This window comes from Bombina bombina, chromosome 3 (assembly GCF_027579735.1).
Source record: "Bombina bombina isolate aBomBom1 chromosome 3, aBomBom1.pri, whole genome shotgun sequence".
In the NCBI taxonomy this organism is placed as follows: Eukaryota; Metazoa; Chordata; class Amphibia; order Anura; family Bombinatoridae; genus Bombina; species Bombina bombina.
In genome coordinates this window covers 843,530,047-843,553,395 of record NC_069501.1, presented here as the reverse complement: position 1 = coordinate 843,553,395, position 23,349 = coordinate 843,530,047, and the positions used below count along the sequence as shown (strand labels likewise).

At 41.9% G+C, this 23,349-nt stretch overlaps 1 protein-coding gene across 4 annotated transcripts in view; it reads left to right on the top strand.

The window, feature by feature from the left end:
- The window catches only part of LOC128654113 (uncharacterized), a 163,504-nt gene that overhangs the window by 49,929 nt on the left and 90,226 nt on the right, over positions 1-23,349 (top strand). For all 4 annotated transcript variants that reach the window (XM_053707801.1, XM_053707799.1, XM_053707800.1 and 1 more), the window contains one exon: positions 23,132-23,235. In XM_053707801.1, coding sequence (XP_053563776.1) covers positions 23,132-23,235 — 104 coding nt within the window. The remainder of the gene's footprint in view (positions 1-23,131; positions 23,236-23,349) is intronic.

Genomic DNA, 23,349 nt, shown 5'->3' with positions numbered 1-23,349 from the left:
ACCAACACAGTTATATTAATATACTTTTTACCTCTGTGATTACCTTGTATCTAAGCCTCTGCAGACAGCCTCCTTATCTAAGTGCTTTTGACAGACATGCAGTGTAGTCAATCAGCGAAGACTCCTAAATAACTTCACGGGAGTGAGCACAATTTTATCTATATGACACACATGAACTAACACTGTCTAACTGTGAAAAACTTTCAAAATGCTCTGAGCTAAGAGGCGGTTTTCAACGGTTTAGAAATCAGTTTGAGCCTAGCTAGGTTTAGCTTTTCAAAAATACCACCAAGGGAACAAAGCAAATTTGATGATAAAAGTAAATTGGAAAGTTGTTTAAAATTGCATGCCCTATCTGAATCATGAAAGTTTAGTTTTGACTTTACTGTCCCTTTAAGTTTTACAGCAGGCTCAGTTTGAGCTAATGCATTCCATAGATATTAAAATATTATCTTGGAAGGTTTTGTTTCTTATGCTATCTCTTCTGCTCGGAGAGTCTCGGAACTCTTGGCGTTGCTGTGTGATTCAACTTACCTTATCTTTCATGCCAATAAGGCGGTTCTTCATACTAAGTTGGGGTTCCTTCCTAAGTTGTTTCGAATAGAAATATCTATCAGGAAATTGTTGTTCCTTTTCTATGTCCTAATCCTTCTTCTCATAAGGAATGTTTGTTGCACAACCTGGATGTTGTGTGTGTCCTAAAATTCTTTTTGCAGGCGACTAGGATTTTTGCCAGTCTTCTGCCCTGTTTGTTTGTTTCTCTGGGAAACGTAAGGGTCAGAAAACTACTGTTACTACTTTTTCTCTCTGGTCGAGAACTATAATCATTTGGCTAAGGAGACTGCTAGAAAGCAGCCTCCTGAGAGAATTACAGCTCATTCCAGATGCTGTCTCTAATTCTTGGATTTTCAAACATGAAGCTTTGTGGAACAAATTTGCAAGGCGGCAACTTAGTCTTCTCTGCATACTTTTCAAAAATTTTCAAATTTGATACTTTTGCCTCGGCTGAGGTTTTTTTTGGGAGAAGGGTTCTTCAAGCGGTGGTGCCTTCTGTTTAGGTCTACCGGTCTTGTCCCTCCTTAGTCCTCTGTGTACTCTAGCTTGGGTATTGGTTCCCAACAGTAATTGAGGACGCCATGGGCGCACCATATCTTAGGAAAGAAAACTAAATTTATGCTTACCTGATAAATTTATTTATTTCTGGATATGGTGAATCCACAGCCCCGTCCTTTTATTTTAAGACAGTTTTCTTGTCTAAACCTCAGGCACCGCTACACCTTGTGTTTCTCCTTTTTTTTTTTCTCCATTTACCTTCGGTCGAATGACTGGGGTTTGTGGGAAAGGGAGTGATACTTAAAGGATTACTAACTTTTGTTACTTATATGCAAAACGGAACATATATTTTAAATAACAATTAGTACACAAAGCTAATCTACCTTATTGTGTGTTGAAACGAAGCTCCGTTTATTAATAAAAGCAAGTTTTTTATTTCATCCGCATGAAATCACTTCATCCAGCCCTCAAATATGGGCCGTACACGATATAACACACTCACCAATCAGATGGCGAGTATTTGCATCTAATTAGAATCGTCTTGCGTCAAACTACGCATGCGCATTTGAGTTGTGTACTATCGCATGCGCATATAGCGGGACAGAAGCCGGCAGCCTAAAGTGAAAATAATGCGGTGACGTATTCAATGACGTTTCGCTATCATGCGCATAGCGTCGAAGAGTCGCCATCTTCCAACTGGAGTTGACAGCACGGATTGGAAATCAGTAATGGGCAGATAGTTAGTGGGTTTGGAAAAATGGTAAATTTCATAGACAAATATATTAAACACGCTAAGTATTTGAAACGTGATGTCCATTGATAATGTGTTTATTTCAATGTATACTTTTGAAATATGATCAATTAATTCTTGACTACAGTGTCCCTTTAACAGCTTGACTGTGGTGCTCTTTGCCTCCTCCTGCTCGCCAGGAGTGATATTCCAAACAGTAATTGAGGACGCCGTGGACTCACCATATCCGGAAATAAATACATTTATCAGGTAAGCATAAATTTTGTTTTTTGCCCCTAAATGGTATTTTCTGCCCTTGGTTAAAGTGTCAAAACACCTCTAGGTAAATACTGTGCGGTGTCAAAATTCTACAAATATATACTTTTATATAGCAGTATTAAATTAGGTGACCGCTATTAAGCTTACAGTCCAAGTATAGCAAATTCCATAATATTTCCATCTTTGTAGTATTTGGCTTATCCTATATTTGCTATAAATGACATATCTGGTATTCCTAAAATAAAGACAACATAATGAATCCATTTGGAGTTTTTTTCTTTAGCTACACTAGTTTTGTAGAAATGGTTAAAAAGAAAACTGCAAAAAAAAATCCTATGTATTGTTATTTTATTTACCCATATAGGATACCACAGGAAAGGTCTGTTTGTCAAAAAATAAAATGGTGTATAATATGTATGGGTGCACTAAACAAGATAGCTGATACTAATGGTGAAACCAATACAGGGCAAAAATACAATTTTAAACAACTTTCTAATTTACTTCTATTATCTAATTTGCTTCATTCTCTTGATATTCTTTCCTGAAAAGCATATCTAGATAGGCTCAATAGCTTCTGATTGGTGGCTGCACATAGATGCCTCATGTGATTGGCTCACCAATGTGCATTGCTATTTCTTTAACAAAGGATATCTAAAGATTGCAGCAAATTAGATAATAAAAGTAAATTGGAAAGATGTTTAAAAATGTATTCTCTATTTGAATAATTAAAGAGAAAATTTGGGTACTTAAGGGGTTACATTCTTAAAATAATACAAAAGTTTTTAATCAAATAAAGATGCTATTAGTGCTTAACCTTAAATCTTTGTGGTAACCCTGAAGGCATAACATTCTGACTAAGAATCACTGACATAAACCATCACACTTGTGCAAAAACACCCAAATAGTGATACAATAATAAATACTTAAAGGGAAACTGAACCCAAATGTTTTCTTTCATGATTCCAGAACAGACAGCCGGACAGATAGCTCAAGCCGGACAGATAGCTCAGCATGCTAAGTCACTGTGGCTGAGCGCTGTAGCAACCCAACGGTTGCAGGTTCGATCCCCGGCGAGGTACACTCAGCCTTTCATCCTTCCAAGGTCGATAAAATGAGCAGCGCCTTGAGACCCTTACAGGTGATTAGCCGCACTTTACAAGTACTCAATACAATGATTCAGATAGAAAATGAAATTTTAATCAACTTTCTAATTTACTCCTATTATCATTTTTTTTCGTTCTCTTGCTATCTTTCTTTTAAAAGCAGGAATGTAAATCTTAGCAGCCAGCCCATTTTAGGTTCAGCACCATGGATAGCGCTTGCTTATTTGATGCTTTCATTTACCCACCAATAAGCAAGCATAACCCAGGTTGTCAAAATGGGCCTGCTCTTATGCATCATATTCCTGCTTTTTAAATAAAGATAGCAAGAGAACGAGGAAAATTTGATAATAGGAGTAAATTAGAAAGTTGCTTAAAATTGCATGCTCTATCTGAATCATGAAAGAAAAAAATGTGGGTTTAGTATCCCTTTAATCTGAACTGAAATGTCCTTTTATTATTCACAAATTCCAGATGTTTTCAATGAATTTGTAGTAAATAATTTTCAAATAAAGAACATCAAATACATAGGGTAACTGTGTGTGTGTGTGTGTGTGTGTATGTGTGTATGTATATATATATATAATGTATATGTATGTATGTGTATATATATATATATGTATATGTATGTATGTATGTGTGTATATATATATATATATATATATATATGTATATGTATGTATGTATGTGTGTATATATATATATATATATATATATATATATATATATATATATATATATATATATATATATATATGTATGTGTATATATATATATATATATATGTATGTATGTATGTATGTGTATATATATATATATATATGTATGTATATATATGTATGTATGTATGTATATATATGTATGTATATATATGTATGTGTGTGTATATATATATATATATATATATGTATGTGTGTGTATATATATATATATATATATATATATATATATATATATATATATATATGTGTATGTGTGTGTGTGCATATATATATATATATATATGTATATATATATATATATATATATATATATACGAAGTTACACCCCACACTCTACCTCACACTTGATGGAGCTACAATTAGCTCTAAGAAAAAATGTTTATTTCTTCTATAAAGGTAAGACGAGTCCACGGATTCATCCTTTACTTGTGGGATATTATCCTTCCCTACAGGAAGTGGCAAAGAGCACCACAGCAGAGCTGTCTATATAGCTCCTCCCTTAGCTCCACCCCCCAGTCATTCTCTTTGCCTACTTTAAGTACTAGGAAGGGTAAAGTGAAAGAGGTGATAAAATATTAGTTTCTCTTACTTGGTGTATCCAGTCCACGGTTTCATCCTTACTTGTGGGATATTCTCAATCCCTACAGGAAGTGGCAAAGAGAGCACACAGCAAAGCTGTCCATATAGCTCCCCTCAGGCTCCGCCCCCCAGTCATTCTCTTTGCCGCTCTAACAAGTAGCATCTCCACGGGAGGGTAAAGAGTATGTGGTGTTAGATTTGTAGTTTTTATTTCTTCAATCAAGAGTTTGTTATTTTAAAATAGTGCCGGTTTGTACTATTTACTCTGAGGCAGAAAGTGATGAAGATTTCTGCTGAGAGGAAAAAGATTTTAGCATGTTGTAACTAAAATCCACTGCTGTTCCCACACAGGACTGTTGAGTACCGGAGAACTTCAGTTGGGGGGAACAGTTTGCAGGCTTAACTGCTTAAGGTATGCTCAGTCACTTTTTCTAACAAGACCCGGTAATGCTAGAAGACCGATAGAAATCCCCATGTGGGAAGGTAAGCCATTTTCTGAGACGCAGTATAGAAGGATGGCTTCAGTTAAGGGCTAAAATTCTGGTAGACACTGTGATGGGCTAAATCGATTACTTTATTAGGGTAATCTTATATTTGTTCAAGTGTTTTAGACGTTGAGAACACTTTTGGGGTTTTTATTACGCCTGGCATATTGTAAGACACCTATTCTGATTCAGGAAGGCCCCATAACTCCGGAATGGAGAGGGAGGGGGCCTCATTTTCGCGCCTCAGTTGCAGCTTCACGTGTAGAGTCCTGAGAGTGCAGGAGGACTTCAGGGAGGCTTATATTCTTCTACAAATAACCCAAAAGGAAGGTAGGGCCACAGCAAAGACTGTGGCACCGTGCTGTAGTGTGTTAAACCGGTAGTTTACTTCAATTGGCTCCGGTTTGGGCAATAAGGGGTTAATTAACTTGAAAATTTGTGTGCAATCATTTCAAAGCATTGGGATCATGTGGTGAAAATTTCATAAAGATGGGATGTTTTTTGGTGATTTGGTAAAAAAGTGGGTGTTTTTTATTATTTAAAGGCACAGTAACGTTTTTTCAAAAAGTGAATTGTACTGTATTGTAGTGCTATCTAAGTCTGTCAAACATGTCTGAGTCTTCAGATAGACCTTGTTCTTTATGTTTAAAAGCCATGGCGGTACCCCCATTGCATTTGTGTTTAAAGTGTGCTAAAACATCTAAGCATTTTAAAGACCATGCAGTGACACTTAAAAATGTAGCCCAAGATGATTCTTTAACGGAGGGTAATGAGGATAGTTCTTCTTCCTCTCCCCATGTGTCGACACCAGTTACTCCCGCGCAAGCGATGCCTAGTACCTCTAGCGCATTGGCCCCTATTACCTTACAACAATTAGCAGCAGTAATGGATAATTCTCTTGCAGCATTTTTATCCAAACTGCCCGTTTTTCCAAAAAAGCGCGATAGCTCAGTTTTAAATACAGAGGATGAGCAATCAGAAGCTTTGGATGAGTTATCTGTAGTACCCTCACAACACTCAGAATTAGCAGTGAGGGACGATCTGTCTGAAGGAGAAATTTCTGAAGGTTTCTCAGCGGGCAGAGTCAGATTCCTTAGCGTATAAATTTAAGCTGGAACACCTCCGCGTCCTGCTTAAGGAGGTTTTAGCTACGCTGGATGATTGTGACCCCATGGTGGTCCCAGAAAAATTGTGTAAAATGGACAGGTTTTTAGAGGTCCCTGTATACACTGAGGCATTTCCGATCCCAAATAGGGTGGCGGATATTGTGACTAGGGAGTGGGAGAGACCAGGTGTACCCTTTGTTCCCCTCCCCCCTATCTTTAAGAAAATGTTCCCCATAAACGACCCCAGGCGGGACGCGTGGCAGACGGTCCCTAAGGTAGAGGGAGCTGTTTCAACACTTGCTAAGCGTACAACTATACCAATAGAGGACAGTTGTGCTTTCAAAGATCCTATGGATAAAAAGTTGGAAGGATTGCTGAAGAAAATTTTTGTTCAGCAAGGTTTTCTGCTTCAACCAATTGCCTGCATTATTCCGGCAAAACTGTTGAATACTTGCCGAGTTCTTCATTCCATTCCTCGGCCTTCTGTGGCTCAGTGCATGGAGGTAATAGGTTTAATGGTTGCGGCAATGGACGTAGTCCCTTTTGCCCGAATTCATCTCAGACCACTGCAACTGTGCATGCTCAAACAGTGGAATGGGGATTATGCAGATTTGTCTCCTCAAATACAAATGGACCAGAAAACCAGAGACTCTCTTCTCTGGTGGTTGTCTAAGGATCACCTGTCTCAGGGAATGAGTTTCCACAGACCGGAGTGGATCATTGTCACGACCGATGCCAGTCGGTTAGGCTGGGGTGCGGTTTGGGACTCCCTGAAAGCTCAGGGTCTATGGTCTCGGGAAGAATCTCTTCTCCCTATAAACATTTTGGAACTGAGAGCGATATTCAATACGCTCCAGGCGTGGCCTCAGCTAGCGGAGGCCAAATTCATCAGATTTCAGTCGGACAACATCACGACTGTAGCGTACATCAATCATCAGGGAGGAACAAAGAGTTCCCTAGCGATGAAGGAAGTATCCAAGATCATCAAATGGGCGGAGGATCACTCCTGCCATCTATCTGCAATTCACATCCCAGGGGTAGACAACTGGGAGGTGGATTTTCTAAGTCGTCAGACTTTCCATCCGGGGGAGTGGGAACTCCACCCAGAGGTTTTTGCTCAGCTGACCCAGCTATGGGGCATTCCAGAATTGGATCTGATGGCGTCCTGTCAGAACACCAAACTTCCCCTTTACGGATCCGGATCCAGGGATCCCAAGGCGGCATTGATAGATGCATTAACAGCGCCTTGGTCATTCAGTCTAGCTTATGTCTTTCCACCGTTTCCTCTTCTCCCTCGGCTAGTAGCCAGAATCAAACAGGAGAAGGCTTCGGTAATTTTGATAGCACCTGCGTGGTCACGCAGGACTTGGTATGCAGACCTAGTGGACATGTCATCGGTCCCACCATGGAAACTGTCATCAAGGCAGGATCTTCTAATTCAAGGTCCTTTCAAGCATCCAAATCTAGTTTCTCTGCAACTGACTGCTTGGAGATTGAACGCTTAATCCTAGCTAAGCGTGGTTTCTCTGAATCAGTTATAGATACTCTGATACAGGCCAGAAAGCCTGTCACCAGGAAAATTTACCATAATATATGGCGAAAATATCTTTGTTGGTGTGAATCCAAGGGTTACTCGTGGAGTAAGGTTAGGATTCCAAGGATATTGTCTTTTCTCCAAGAAGGATTGGAGAAAGGATTGTCAGCTAGTTCCTTAAAGGGACAGATATCTGCTCTGTCTATCCTGTTACATAAGCGTCTGGCAGCTGTACCAGACGTTCAGGTGTTTGCACAGGCCCTAGTTAGAATCAAGCCTGTTTACAAGCCTGTGGCTCCTCCATGGAGTCTAAATTTAGTTATTTCAGTTCTTCAAGGGGTTCCGTTTGAACCTTTGCATTCCATAGATATTAAGTTATTATCTTGGAAAGTTTTGTTTTTAGTAGCCATTTCTTCTGCTCGAAGAGTTTCTGAATTGTCTGCTTTGCAGTGTAATTCACCCTATCTGGTGTTCTATGCAGAAAAGGTTGTTTTGCGTACCAAACCTGGTTTCCTTCCAAAGGTGGTTTCTAATAAGAATATTAACCAGGAAATCATTGTTCCTTCTCTGTGTCCTAATCCAGTTTCTAAGAAGAAACGACTTTTACACAATCTTGACGTGGTTCGTGCTTTAAAATTCTATTTAAAAGCAACAAAAGATTTCAGACAAACATCATCCTTGTTTGTTGTCTATTCTGGTAAGAGGAGAGGTCACAAAGCGACTGCTACCTCTCTTTCCTTCTGGCTGAAAAGCATCATCCGATTGGCTTATGAGACTGCTGGACAGCAGCCTCCTGAACGAATTACAGCTCATTCCACCAGAGCTGTGGCTTCCACTTGGGCCTTCAAGAATGAGGCTTCTGTTGAACAGATTTGTAAGGCAGCGACTTGGTCTTCACTGCATACTTTTGCCAAATTTTACAAATTCGATACTTTTGCTTCTTCGGAGGCTATTTTTGGGAGAAAGGTTTTGCAAGCAGTGGTGCCTTCCGTTTAGGTTACCTGACTTGTTCCCTCCCTTCATCCGTGTCCTAAAGCTTTGGTATTCGTATCCCACAAGTAAGGATGAAACCGTGGACTGGATACACCAAATAAGAGAAAACAGAATTTATGCTTACTTGATAAATTACTTTCTCTTACGGTGTATCCAGTCCACGGCCTGCCCTGATAATTCGGTCAGGTTCAAATTTAATTTTTACAAAAAACTACAGTCACCACTGCACCCTATGGTTCTCTTTTTTCTCCTAACCGTCGGTCGAATGACTGGGGGGGCGGAGCCTGAGGGGAGCTATATGGACAGCTTTGCTGTGTGCTCTCTTTGCCACTTCCTGTAGGGATTGAGAATATCCCACAAGTAAGGATGAAACCGTGGACTGGATACACCGTAAGAGAAAGTAATTTATCAGGTAAGCATACATTCTGTTTTTTTAATTTCTTCAAGCAAGAGTTTGTTATTTTAAATGGTACCGGTGTGTACTATTTACTCTCAGGCAGCAGATGGATGAAGACTGCTGCCTGGAGGATGATGATCTTAGCATTTGTAACTAAGGCCCCTTCTGTTCCCACAGAGGCTGAGGAGTACAGGAAACTTCAGTGTGAGGAACGTATGTATTTCAGAAAGGCTGACATTATACCCAGGAGGGTAAGGGTAAGCAGTAATCCTAGAGCTAAAAGAAGGGCATTACTTAGCTTGCATATGGGGCCAATTACTAATATGGTTGATACTGAATGGCAAATGTTTGTGAGCAAACGTTTTTTATTTTGGGAGTGCTTTAACGTTTTTGTGAGCAATAAACGTTTTGGGCAGCTTTATTAAGGGCACACATGGCTTAATTTTCGCGTCTTAGAACCCACATGGCTAGTTATAACCGGTCTGGTGCGGTTCTTGAAAGCTGAGGAAACATCGAGTGAGATGGGCGGGGCCTATTTTTGCGCCTCAGATACGCAGTTAGTTTTGTCAGTAAGCAGCAAGCTCTAACTCCTGAGGGCCCTGGTGTATGTTTTGGGCCAAATCGAAGCTTTTACCCCACACTTTCGATCCCTGAGGGCAGATAGGGCCACAGCAGGGCTGTGGCAAAGTGTTGTGAGTGTTTTTTTCCGGATCTGGGCCTATTTCGATCCGGTTTGGAAATTAAGGGGTTAATTGTTAAAAAGTTTGTGGTGCAATCTTAACTACCTATAGTGTGTCTACATACAAAATTTTGAATAAAATTGATGCATGTTTAGGCTGTTTTGCAGAACGTGTATGCTTTTCTCTTGTTAAGTGTGTTCAGTCCACGGGTCATCCATTACTTATGGGATATATTCTCCTTCCCAACAGGAAGTTGCAAGAGGATCACCCAAGCAGAGCTGCTATATAGCTCCTCCCCTCACATGTCATACCCAGTCATTCTCTTGCAACCCTCAACAAAGGAGGTCGCCAGAGGAGTTGGAGTTTTTTACTTAATTATTCTTCAATCAAAAGTTTATTTTAAATGGCACCGGAGTGTGCTGTTTTTCTATCTCAGGCAGTACTTGGAAGAAGAAACTGCCTGCGTTTTCTATGATCTTAGCAGGCGTAACTAAGATCCACTGGCTGTTCTCGACATTCTGAGGAGTGGGGTAACTTCAGAAAATGGGAATAGTATGCGGGGTCCCCCGCAAATGAGGTATGTGCAGTACAATATTTTCTGGGAATGGAATTGACTAGGAAAACACTGCTGTTACCTGTATGATGTAAGTACAGCCTTAAATGCAGTAGTAGTGACTGGTATCAGGCTGATAAATGTATGCACAGTAGAGTTATTTTCTAGGGACTAGAATTTGACTGAGAAAATACTGTTAATAATGCTTAAGCCTTATCTGCAGTGGAAGCGACTGGTAGCAGGCTTAGTGATAACTTTGCATGACTTTAAAAGAAGTTTGTTTTTAAAACGTTTACTGGCATGTTATTCGTTTTGTGAGGTACTTTGGTGATAAATCCTTTTGGGCATGATTTTTTTCCACATGGCTAACGTATATTTCTGCATAGAAACCGTTATATCAGGTCTCCCACTGTTGTAATATGAGTGGGAGGGACCTTTTTTTAGCGCCTTGTTGCGCAGTTAAAATTCTAGCACAGTCTTCCTGCTTCTTCCTCCTTGATCCAGGACGTCTCTAGAGAGCTCAGGGGTCTTCAAAATTCGTTTTTGAGGGAGGTAATCAGTCACAGCAGACCTGTGACAGTGTGTTTGACTGTGATAAAAGCGTTAAATCTTAATTTGATATCCGTTTTTGGGTACTGAGGGGTTAATCATCCTTTTGCTAATGGGTGCAATCCTCTGCTAATTAATACATTTAATGAATTGTTGACTATAACTAAATTAGTTCTTTGTTATTCAACTGTGTTTTTAAAAACGCTGCAGCGTTTTTTATATTGCTTGTAAACTTATTGAAAGTAATTTCCAAGCTTGCTAGCTTCATTGCTAGTCTGTTTAAACATGTCTGATACAGAGGAATCTGCTTGTTCATTATGTTTAAAAGCCGATGTGGAGCCCAATAGAAATATGTGTACCAATTGTATTGATATTACTTTGAATAAAAGTCAATCTGTACCGATAAAGAAATTATCACCAGACAACGAGGGGGAAGTTATGCCGTCTAACTCTCCTCACGTGTCAGTACCTTCGTCTCCCGCTCGGGAGGTGCGTGAGATTGAGGCGCCAAGTACATCAAGGCCCTTACAAATCACTTTACATGATATGGATAATGTTATGAAAGAAGTATTATACAATATGCCCGAGTTAAGAGGCAAGCGCGACAGCTCTGGGTTAAGGACAGAGCGCGCCGATGACACGAGAGCCATGTCTGATACTGCGTCACAATTTGCAGAACATGAGGACGGAGAGCTTCATTCTGTGGGTGACGGTTCTGATTCGGGGAGACCGGATTCAGAAATTGCAAATTTTAAATTTAAGCTTGAGAACCGCCGCGTGTTGCTAGGGGAGGTGTTAGCGGCTCTGAATGATTGTGACACGGTGGCAATCCCAGAGAAATTATGTAGGCTGGATAAATACTATGCGGTACCGGTGTGTACTGACGTTTTTCCTATACCAAAGAGGCTTACAGAGATTATTAGCAAGGAGTGGGATAGACCCGGTGTGCCTTTTTCCCCTCCTCCGATATTTAGAAAAATGTTCCCTATAGACGCCACCACCCGAGACTTATGGCAGACGGTCCCTAAGGTGGAGGGAGCAGTTTCTACTTTAGCCAAGCGTACCACTATCCCGGTGGAGGATAGCTGTGCTTTATCAGATCCAATGGATAAAAAATTAGAGGGTTACCTTAAGAAAATGTTTGTTCAACAAGGTTTTATATTACAGCCTCTTGCATGCATTGCGCCTGTCACTGCTGCAGCGGCATTCTGGTTTGAGTCTCTGGAAGAGGCGATTCGCACAGCACCATTGGATGAGTCTTTGAGCAAGCTTAGAACCCTTAAGCTGGCTAATGCGTTTGTTTCGGATGCCGTAGTGCATTTAACCAAACTTACGGCTAAGAATTCCGGATTCGCCATACAGGCGCCCAGAGCGCTATGGCTTAAATCCTGGTCAGCAGATGTAACTTCTAAGTCTAAACTACTGAACATTCCTTTCAAAGGGCAGACCTTATTCGGGCCCGGCTTGAAGGAAATTATTGCTGACATTACTGGAGGTAAGGGCCACACCCTTCCTCAGGACAGGGCCAAATCAAAGGCCAAACAGTCTAATTTTCGTGCCTTTCGTAATTTCAAGGCAGGAGCAGCATCAACTTCCTCCGCTCCAAAACAGGAAGGAACTACTGCTCGTTACAGACAGGGTTGGAAGGGCAACCAGTCATGGAACAAGGGCAAGCAGGCCAGAAAGCCTACTTCCGCCCCTAAGACAGCATGAAGACAGGGCCCCCTTTCCGGAGACGGATCTAGTGGGGGGCAGACTTTCTCTCTTCGCCCAGGCTTGGGCAAGAGATGTACAGGATCCCTGGACGTTGGAGATTATATCTCAGGGATACCTTCTGGATTTCAAAACTTCTCCTCCACAAGGGAGGTTTCATCTGTCAAAGTTATCAACAAACATAGTAAAGAAAGAGGCATTTCTACAATGTGTACAAGACCTCTTAGTGATGGGAGTGATCCACCCAGTTCCGCGAACAGAACAGGGGCAAGGGTTTTATTCAAATCTGTTTGTGGTTCCCAAAAAAGAGGGAACCTTCAGACCAATCTTAGACTTAAAGATCTTAAACAAATTCCTAAGGGTTCCATCGTTCAAGCGGGAAACCATCCGGACCATCCTACCCATGATCCAAGAGGGTCAATATATGACCACAGTGGACTTAAAGGATGCCTACCTTCACATACCGATTCACAAAGATCATTATCGGTACCTAAGGTTTGCCTTTCTAGACAGGCATTACCAGTTTGTAGCTCTTCCCTTCGGGTTAGCTACGGCCCCGAGAATTTTTACAAAGGTTCTGGGCTCACTTCTGGCGGTGCTAAGACCACGAGGCATAGCGGTGGCTCCGTACCTAGACGACATTCTGATACAAGCGTCAAGTTTTCAAAATGCAAAGTCTCATACAGAGATAGTTCTAGCATTTCTGAGGTCGCATGGGTGGAAAGTGAACGTGGAAAAGAGTTCTCTGTTACCACTCACAAGGGTCCCTTTTCTAGGGACTCTTATAGATTCTGTAGAGATGAAGATTTACCTGACGGAGTCCAGGTTATCAAAGATTCTCAATGCTTGCCGTGTCCTTCACTCCATTCCAAGCCCATCAGTAGCTCAGTGCATGGAAGTAATCGGCTTAATGGTTGCGGCAATGGACATAGTGCCATTTGCGCGCCTACATCTCAGACCACTGCAACTATGCATGCTAAGTCAATGGAACGGGGATTACTCAGATCTGTCCCCTTTGCTAAATCTGGACCAGGAGACCAGAGATTCTCTTCTCTGGTGGTTGTCACAGGTTCATCTGTCCAAAGGAATGACTTTTCGCAGACCAGATTGGACGATTGTAACAACAGATGCCAGCCTACTAGGCTGGGGAGCAGTCTGGAACTCCCTGAAGGCTCAGGGATCGTGGACTCAGGAGGAGAAACTCCTCCCGATAAACATTCTAGAATTAAGAGCAATATTCAATGCTCTTCTAGCTTGGCCTCAGTTAGCAACACTGAGGTTCATCAGATTTCAGTCGGACAACATCACGACTGTGGCTTACATCAATCATCAAGGGGGAACCAGGAGTTCCCTAGCGATGTTGGAAGTCTCGAAGATAATTCGCTGGGCAGAGTCTCACTCTTGCCACCTGTCAGCGATCTACATCCCAGGCGTGGAGAACTGGGAGGCGGATTTTCTAAGTCGCCTGACTTTTCATCCGGGGGAGTGGGAACTTCACCCGGAGGTATTTGCTCAACTGATTCATCGTTGGGGCAAACCGGATCTGGATCTCATGGCATCTCGCTAGAACGCCAAGCTTCCTTGTAACGGGTCCAGGTCCAGGGACCCGGGAGCGGTGCTGGTAGATGCACTAGCAGCCCCTTGGGTTTTCAACATAGCTTATGTGTTTCCACCTTTTCCGTTGCTACCTCGACTGATTGCCAGGATCAAACAGGAGAGAGCATCGGTGATTCTGATAGCGCCTGCGTGGCCACGCAGGACCTGGTATGCAGACCTAGTGGACATGTCGTCCTGTCCACCATGGTCTCTACCCCTGAGGCAGGACCTTCTAATTCAGGGTCCTTTCAACCATCCAAAACTAATTTCTCTGAGGCTGACTGCTTGGAAATTGAACGCTTGATTCTATCAAAGCGTGGGTTTTCGGATTCGGTTATTGATACATTAATACAGGCTCGGAAACCTGTTACCAGAAAAATTTACCATAAGATATGGCGTAAATATTTATATTGGTGTGAATCCAAGAGTTACTCATGGAGTAGGGTTAGGATTCCTAGGATATTGTCTTTTCTACAAGAGGGTTTAGAAAAGGGATTATCCGCTAGTTCACTAAAGGGACAGATTTCTGCTCTGTCTATTCTTTTACACAAGCGTCTGGCAGAGAATCCAGACGTCCAGGCCTTTTGTCAGGCTTTGACTAGAATTAAGCCTGTGTTTAAAACTGTTGCTCCTCCTTGGAGCTTAAACTTGGTTCTTAAAGTTCTTCAGGGTGTTCCGTTTGAACCCCTTCATTCCATTGATATTAAACTTTTATCTTGGAAAGTTCTGTTTTTGATGGCTATTTCCTCGGCTCGAAGAGTCTCTGAGTTATCTGCCTTACATTGCGATTCCCCTTATCTGATCTTTCATTCAGACAAGGTAGTCCTGCGTACTAAACCTGGGTTTTGACATAAGGTTGTTTCTAACAGGAATATCAATCAAGAGATTGTTGTTTCATCATTATGTCCTAATCCTTCTTCAAAGAAGGAACGTCTTTTGCATAATCTAGACATGGTCCTGCCCTGAAGTTCTACTTACAGGTAACTAAAGATTTTCGGCAAACTTCTTCTCTGTTTGTCGTTTACTCTGGACAGAGGAGAGGTCAAAAGGCTTCGGCTACCTCTCTCTCTTTTTGGCTGCGTAGCATAATACGTTTAGCCTATGAGACTGCTGGACAGCAGCCTCCTGAAAGAATTGCAGCTCATTCTACTAGAGCTGTGGCTTCCACCTGGGCCTTTAAGAATGAGGCCTCTGTTGAACAGATTTGCAAGGCTGCAACTTGGTCTTCACTTCATACTTTTTCCAAATTTTACAAATTTGACACTTTTGCTTCTTCGGAGGCTGTTTTTGGGAGAAAGGTTCTACATGCAGTGGTTCCTTCTGTTTAATGTTCCTGCCTTGTCCCTCCCATCATCCGTGTACTTTAGCTTTGGTATTGGTATCCCATAAGTAATGGATGACCCGTGGACTGAACACACTTAACAAGAGAAAACATAATTTATGCTTACCTGATAAATTTATTTCTCTTGTAGTGTGTTCAGTCCACGGCCCGCCCTGTCTTTTTTGAGGCAGGTTCTAAATTTTAAATTATAACTCCAGTCACCACTGCACCCTATAGTTTCTCCTTTCTCGTCTTGTTTCGGTCGAATGACTGGATATGACATGTGAGGGGAGGAGCTATATAGCAGCTCTGCTTGGGTGATCCTCTTGCAACTTCCTGTTGGGAAGGAGAATATATCCCATAAGTAATGGATGACCCGTGGACTGAACACACTACAAGAGAAATAAATTTATCAGGTAAGCATAAATTATGTTTTTTTCTCTTAAAGGCGCAGTACCGTTTTTAAAGATTGTTATTTTTTTTCACTAAATAAAGTGTTTTCATGCTTGTTTGTAGTCATTACTAGACTGTTCAACATGTCTGACATTGAGGAAAGTCAATGTTCAATATGTTTAGTAGCCATTGTGGAACCTCCACTTAGAATGTGTCCCTCATGCACTGAAAAGTAAATAAATTGTAAAGAGCATATTTTAGCTACTAAAAGTATGTCGCAGGATGATTCTCATTCAGAAGAGAATCAGGTTATGCCATCGAATTCTCCCCAAGTGTCACAACCGTTAACGCCCGCACAAGTGACGCCAAGTACTTCTAGTGCGTCTAATTCTTTCACCCTGCAAGATATGGCAGCAGTTATGAATACTACCCTCACTGAGGTTTTATCTAAGCTGCCTGGGTTGCAGGGGAAGCGCAGCAGGTCTGGTGTGAGAACAAATCCCGAGCCCTCTGACGCTTTATTAGCCATATCCGATTGTACCCTCACAATGTTCTGAAGTGAGGTATTTGCTGGCTGAGGGAGAGATTTCTGACTTAGGAAATATGTTCCCTCAGACAGATTCAGATATGACGGCTTTTGAATTTAAACTAGAACACCTCCGCTTATTGCTCAGGGAGGTTTTAGCGACTCTGGATGATTGTGACCCTATTGTGGTTCCAGAGAAATTGTGTAAAATGGACAGATTCCTAGAGGTTCCTGCCTACACTGATGTTTTTCCGGTCCCTAAGAGGATTTCGGAAATTGTTACTAAGGAGTGGGATAGACCAGGTATTCCGTTCGCTCCCCCTCCTACTTTTAAGAAAATGTTTCCCATATCAGACGCCGTGCGGGACTCGTGGCAGACGGTCCCTAAGGTGGAGGGAGCTATTTCTACCCTGGCTAAGCGTACAACTATACCTATTGAGGACAGTTGTGCTTTCAAAGATCCTATGGATAAAAAATTAGAGGGTCTCCTGAAGAAAATATTTGTTTATCAAGGTTTTCTTCTCCAACCTATAGCGTGCATTGTTCCTGTAACTACTGCAGCGTCCTTTTGGTTTGAGGCTCTTCAGGTTGAGACTCCATTAGAGGATATTCTGGATAGAATTAGGGCTCTCAAGCTAGCTAATTCTTTAATTAAAGAGGACGCTTTTCTATTGGCTAAATTAGCTGCGAAGAATTCAGGTTTTGCCATTTTAGCGCGTAGAGCGTTATGGCTTAAGTCCTGGTCTGCTGATGTGTCATCAAAAGCTAAGCTTTAGCCATCCCTTTCAAGGGTAAGACCCTATTCGGGCCTGAACTGAAAGAGATCATTTCAGACATCACTGGAGGGAAAGGCCATGCCCTTCCTCAGGATTAGACGAATAAGATGAGGACCATACAAAATAATTTTCGTTCCTTTCGAAACTTCAAAGGTGGTCCCTCTTCCTCTTCCCCTGCCGCAAAGCAAGAGGGGAATCTTGCTCAATCCAAGTCAGTCTGGAGACCTAACCAGACTTGGAACTAGGGTAAACAGGCCAAGAAGCCCGCTGCTGCCTCCAAGACAGCATGAAGGGATAGCCCCCGATCCGGGATCGGATCTAGTAGGGGGCAGACTTCTCTCTTCGCTCAGGCTTGGGCAAGAGACGTTCAGGATTCTTGGGCTTTAGAAATAGTAACCCATGGGTATCTTCTAGATTTCAAAGATTCTCCCCCAAGGGGGACATTCCATCTTTGTCAATTGTCTGTAAACCAGACAAAAAGAGAGGCGTTCTTACGCTGTGTAGAAGACCTATATTCCATGGGAGTGATCTGCCCAGTTCCGGAAACAGTACAGGGGCAAGGGTTCTACTCCAATCTGTTTGTGGTTCCCAAAAAAGAGGGAAATTTCAGACCAATTTTGGATGTCAAGATCCTAAACAAATTCCTCAGAGTCCCATCCTTCAAGATGGAGACCATTTGGACTATTTTGCAAATGATCCAGGAGGGTCAATATATGACCACCCGTGGACTTAAAGGATGCGTATCTACACATTCCTATCCACAAAGATCATCACCAGTTCCTCAGGTTCGCCTTTCTGGACAAGCATTACCAGTTTGTGGCTCTTCCCTTCGGGTTGGCCACGTCTCCCAGAATTTTCACAAAGGTGCTAGGGTCCCTTCTGGCGGTTCTAAGGCCACAGGGCATAGCTGTGGCGCCTTATCTGGACGATATCTTAATCCAGGCGTCAACTTACCTGTCAGGTTAGGAAATGTCCAGAAGAAGACCCAAATGCTAGGGCGAACTTAAACAACACCCTTGCACTCTGAGTTTAATCCAGGACGTGACCCCACGACAACCTCCAAAAAACAAAGTACTCACGATATGGAGCAGGGTTAGCCTGTGCCAAAGTAATTCATGATATCAGCCAGATAGACTTCTGAATAAGGAACTGGTTTCAGGAAATGTCTTCCACAGTATCAGGAGAGCAGGGATAGTCCACTTATACTCAGACAGAAGAAGGGTAAAACAGGAAACAGTTAATAATGCAGGAGTAGGTCATTTGTTATCAGGCAGTCTGAAGGTTAACACTGTGTAGACAGTCTTTGCACAGTATGCAACAGGTAATCAGGCAGTTTGAGGGTTAACACTGAGTAGACAGTCTTTGCAGAGTATGCAACAGGTAATCAGGCAGTTTGAGGGTAAACACTGTGTAGTCAGAACTTGCAGAATTAACAACATGTAATCAGGTAGTTTGAAGGTTAACACTGTGTTGTCAGAACTTGCAGAGATAGCAACAGGTAAGCTGGTAGTTTGAAGGTTAACACAGATTAATCAGTACTTGTTGAGATTGGCAACAGGATATCAAGCAGTTTGAAGGTTTACACTGAATAATTGTATTTGCAGAGTTTGGAAACAGGTAAACATGCAGATTGAAGGTTTCACAGAAATAACAGTATTTGAATAGTTTGGCAGTACACAGAGTAGTCTGAATATGCAGGGTTTGCAGCAGGTAAACAGGAAGTTTGAAAGTTTCACAAAACAAACAGTACTTGCATTGTTTGGAGACAGGTAATCAGGAGGTTGAAGGTTAATCCAGCATAGTAAATCCTTGAAGAGATTGACAACAGAAAAGCAGCAGTTAGAGAGATTCCTCAGCGAAATCCTATCAGAAGCCAAAAAGTTAACAAACAAACTGGCACTGGAGAAACAGGAAGCCAAGAATAAAAAGCCTGGTTGTGACATCATCAGGAAGGGGTGGCTCAGACATCTGTCAATCAAGCACACAGAGAGGACTGCAGAGCTTCCCAGCAGCTGAGCGTGACAACCAACTAGCCAAGTCTCACACGGACATCGTGTTGGCTTTTCTAAGATCTCACGGGTGGAAAGTGAACGTAAAAAAGAGTTCACTAACCCCTCTCACAAGAGTTCCATTCCTGGGAACTCTGATAGATTCAGTGGACATGAAAAATTTTCTGACGGAGGTCAGGAAATCAAAGATTTTATCCATCTGCCGAGCTCTTCATTCCATTCCTCGGCCGTCAGTGACTCAGTGTATGGAGGTAATCAGTTTAATAGTAGCGGCAATGGACATAGTTCCGTTTGGTCGCTTGCATCTCAGACCACTGCAACTTTGCATGCTCAAACAGTGGAATGGGGATTATGCAGATTTATCTCCTCAGATAAATCTGGACCAAGAGACCAGAAACTCTCTTCTTGGTGGTTGTCACAGGATCATCTGTCCAAGGGAATGTGTTTCCGCAGGCCAGTGTGGGTCATATTGACGACGGACGCCAGCCTATTGGGCTAGGGTGCAGTCTGGAATTCCCTGAAAGCACAGGGTTTGTGGACTCAGGAGGAGACTCTCCTCCCAATCAATATTCTAGAACTGAGAGCGATATTCAACGCGTTTCAGGCGTGGCCTCAGCTGGCGTCTGCCTGATTCGTAAGATTTCAGTCGGACAATATCACGACTGTAGCATATATCAATCATCAGGGGGGAACAAAGAGTTCTCTAGTGATGATAGAGGTTACCAAAATAATTTGTTGGGCAGAGACTCACTCTTGCCATCTATCAGCAATCTATATCCCAGGAGTGGAGAACTAGGAAGCGGATTTTCTAAGTCGTCAGACTTTTCATCCGGGGGAGTGGGAACTCCATCCGGAGGTGTTTGCACAATTGATTCAGCAATGGGGCACACCAGAATTGGATCTGATGGCGTCTCGTCAGAATGCCAAACTTCCTCGTTACGGGTCCAGGTCAAGGGATCCTCAGGCAGTACTGATAGATGCTCTGGCAGTACCCTGGTCGTTCAACCTGGCTTATGTGTTTCCACCATTTCCTCTCCTTCCTCGTTTGATTGCCAGAATCAAACAGGAGAGAGCTTCTGTGGTTTTGGTAGCTCCTGCGTGGCCACGCAGGACTTGGTATGCCGACCTGGTGGACATGTCATCTCTTCCACCATGGACTCTGCCACTGAGACAAGACCTTCTGATTCAAGGTCCGTTCCAGCATCCAAATCTAGTTTCTCTGCGTCTGACTGCTTGGAGATTGAACGCTTGATCTTATCCAAGCGGGGGTTCTCTGAGTCGGTCATAGATACCTTGATTCAGGCTCGAAAGTCTGTCACCAGGAAAATTTATCATAAGTTATGGCGTAAATATCCTTATTGGTGCGAATCCAAAGGCTACTCATGGAGTAAGATCAGGATTCCTAGGATTTTGTCCTTTCTCCAAGAAGGATTGGAGAAGGGGCTATCAGCTAGTTCCTTAAAGGGACAGATATCTGCTTTATCAATTCTACTGCACAAACGTCTTCCAGATGTTCCAGACGTTGAGTCGTTCTGTCAGGCTTTAGTTAGAATCAAGCCTGTGTTTAAACCTGTTGCTCCGCCATGGAGTTTGAATTTGGTTCTTAAAGTTCTTCAAGGGGTTCCGTTTGAACCTATGCATTCCATAGATATTAATCTTATATATTGGAAAGTTCTGTTTTTAGTTGCTATCTCTTCGGCTCGAAGAGTTTCTGAACTATCTGCATTGCAATGCGACTTGCCTTATCTTGTTTTCCATGCTGATAAGGTGGTTCTGCGTACCAAACCTGGATTCCTTCCTAAGGTTGTTACTAATAAGAATATTAATCAGGAAATTGTTGTTCCTTCTCTGTGTCCTAATCCTTCTTCTAAGAAGGAGCGTCTATTGCACAACTTGGACGTGGTTCGTGCTTTAAAGTTTTACTTGCAAGCGACCAAAGATTTTCGTCAAACATCTTCTTTGTTTGTTGTCTATTCTGGAAAACGTAGGGGTCAAAAAGCTACGGCTACCTCTCTTGCCTTTTGGCTAAAAAGCATCATCCGTTTGTCATACGAGACTGCTGGACAGCAGCCTCCTGAAAGAATTACAGCTCACTCTACTAGAGCGGTGGCTTCCACATGGGCTTTTAAAAATTATGCTTCTGTTGAACAGATTTGTAAGGCTGCGACTTGGTCTTCGTTTCATACCTTTTCCAAATTTTACAAATTTGATACCTTTGCTTCTTCGGAGGCTGTTTTTGTGAGAAAAGTTCTTCAAGCAGTGGTGCCTTCTGTTTAACCATCTGTCTTGTCCCTCCCGTTCATCCGTGGACTCGTCTTACCTTTATAAAAGAAAACTAAATTTATGCTTACCTGCTAAATTGATTTCTTCTATGGTAAGACAAGTCCACGGCCCGCCCTGTCATTTTAAGACAGATTATATTTTTTTTATTTAAAATCAGTCACCTCTTGTAACGATCTGTGATAATATGTAAAGCTCTGTGATATGCAGCAAGTATTTAAGTAAACATTTAAGACCTCTAAGCAGGATAAATAATTGTGGAGTGTTACAAGTTACTAAGTGTGCTTGCTAGTAAGATAAACACTAACTTAATCACTTGTGTTAATTTAGCCTGAGGGATAAGACCCAATAATATGAGTAGTACTAATGAGCTTTATCTTAGGCAGGTCTTATATAGTGCAACAGGAAGCATAAAGGTTAAACATAAATAGTATAAGTCTGTAAAGTCAGATTCACTGGTGACAGGTGAAATATGGAACCCAGACTGCACAGATACAAACAGGAGTTTTACCATCAATTCAACTGTTGTTTAAAGAGTAATGTCAAATGAGTAAACAGAGACTTAAGCACTCTATATACAGAACCTTAATTCAGAAGCAGAGCCTGTGAGAGGAATCCCAGATGCGGGTAGGTAGAATACTTGCAGGGATTAGTGAGCGTGCAGCGTGGTAATGGCTCCGTGTAGCTGGGAGTCTGTATGCTGTCTGTTTAGACAGGGAGAGTGTGTCAGAGCGGTAGCGTGAATCGGCGCTGCGGTGACATCAGCGGCTGTGGCAGCTTGAAGCAGAAGCTGCTTGTAACGACATAAGGTTTCTCTGATCAGGAGAATCTTGTTTTGGTACTCTAGGTAAGGAGTTGAGCTGCTTTACTTTGGCAATAAACTTCAATAAACCAGCAATGCATCTTGGTTACAAGGAGATTAAATAAGGAAACCTGATCAGCTTAATTGAAATAAAAGGTGGTATGACAGGTTAGATACGCTGTGTAAGGTGGAATGGATTTAGACATGACACCTCTGCACCTTGTAGTTTCTCCTTTTTCTTCCTGTACCTTCGGTCGAATGACTGGGGGGTGGAGCTAAGGGAGGAGCTATATAGACAGCTCTGCTGTGGTGCTCTTTGCCACTTCCTGTAGGGAAGGATAATATCCCACAAGTAAAGGATGAATCCATGGACTCGTCTTACCAGGGAAGAAATCAATTTATCAGGTAAGCATAAATTTAGTTTTATATCAGATCCTATCTTCTTTTCAAGCAGCAAAGTATAAAATTACAATAAAAACAAGACTTAAAAGTTTCACTCAGGATATTATTGAAGCAAATGTAATCAGTCCTTTTAATGTACGTTTCTCCACCTCCCATGGCTTTTTCAAGGATCCTTGGAAAAGCAACAGAAGGTGGAGAAACGTACGTTGGAAGGAAGATTCGTGTCACCAGGAGGGGTGTGAGAACAGCTTTGAAGTAAATGCAACTTTGTAACCATGTCTGCAAGACTAATCATGGCTGATTTATTCTTATGCTAAAGGACTAGTTATATTTGCTTGTGCCGCACTTCTGTAATACCATGAGTTACACTTTTGATCCTTATTTTTACTGTAATTTTATGCTTTGCTGCATGTATTAAAAACTTGAAAAGAAGAAATGATCTGCTATCCAGTTGACTGGTCTATGAAAAGCACTTTTCTTGGTTTGATTGGTAGCTGAAGAATCTGATCTGCCAGTCAGAATGAAAATGAAACCTGTTTAATTATTATTTTAGTGAAGAAAGAAATTATAATTGCCGGATCTATTGGGCCATATGGTGCATTTCTGCATGATGGATCCGAATATACAGGAAGCTATGTGTCCAACATGAGTACTGAGGTAAGTACTCAAAACAAAATAAAACTGTATTAAGGACAAACTTTCAGTTAGCGAGGAAACAAGGTCCTGCACTGTATTTTGGTAGACACTTCAAACATACATAAAGGGACATCA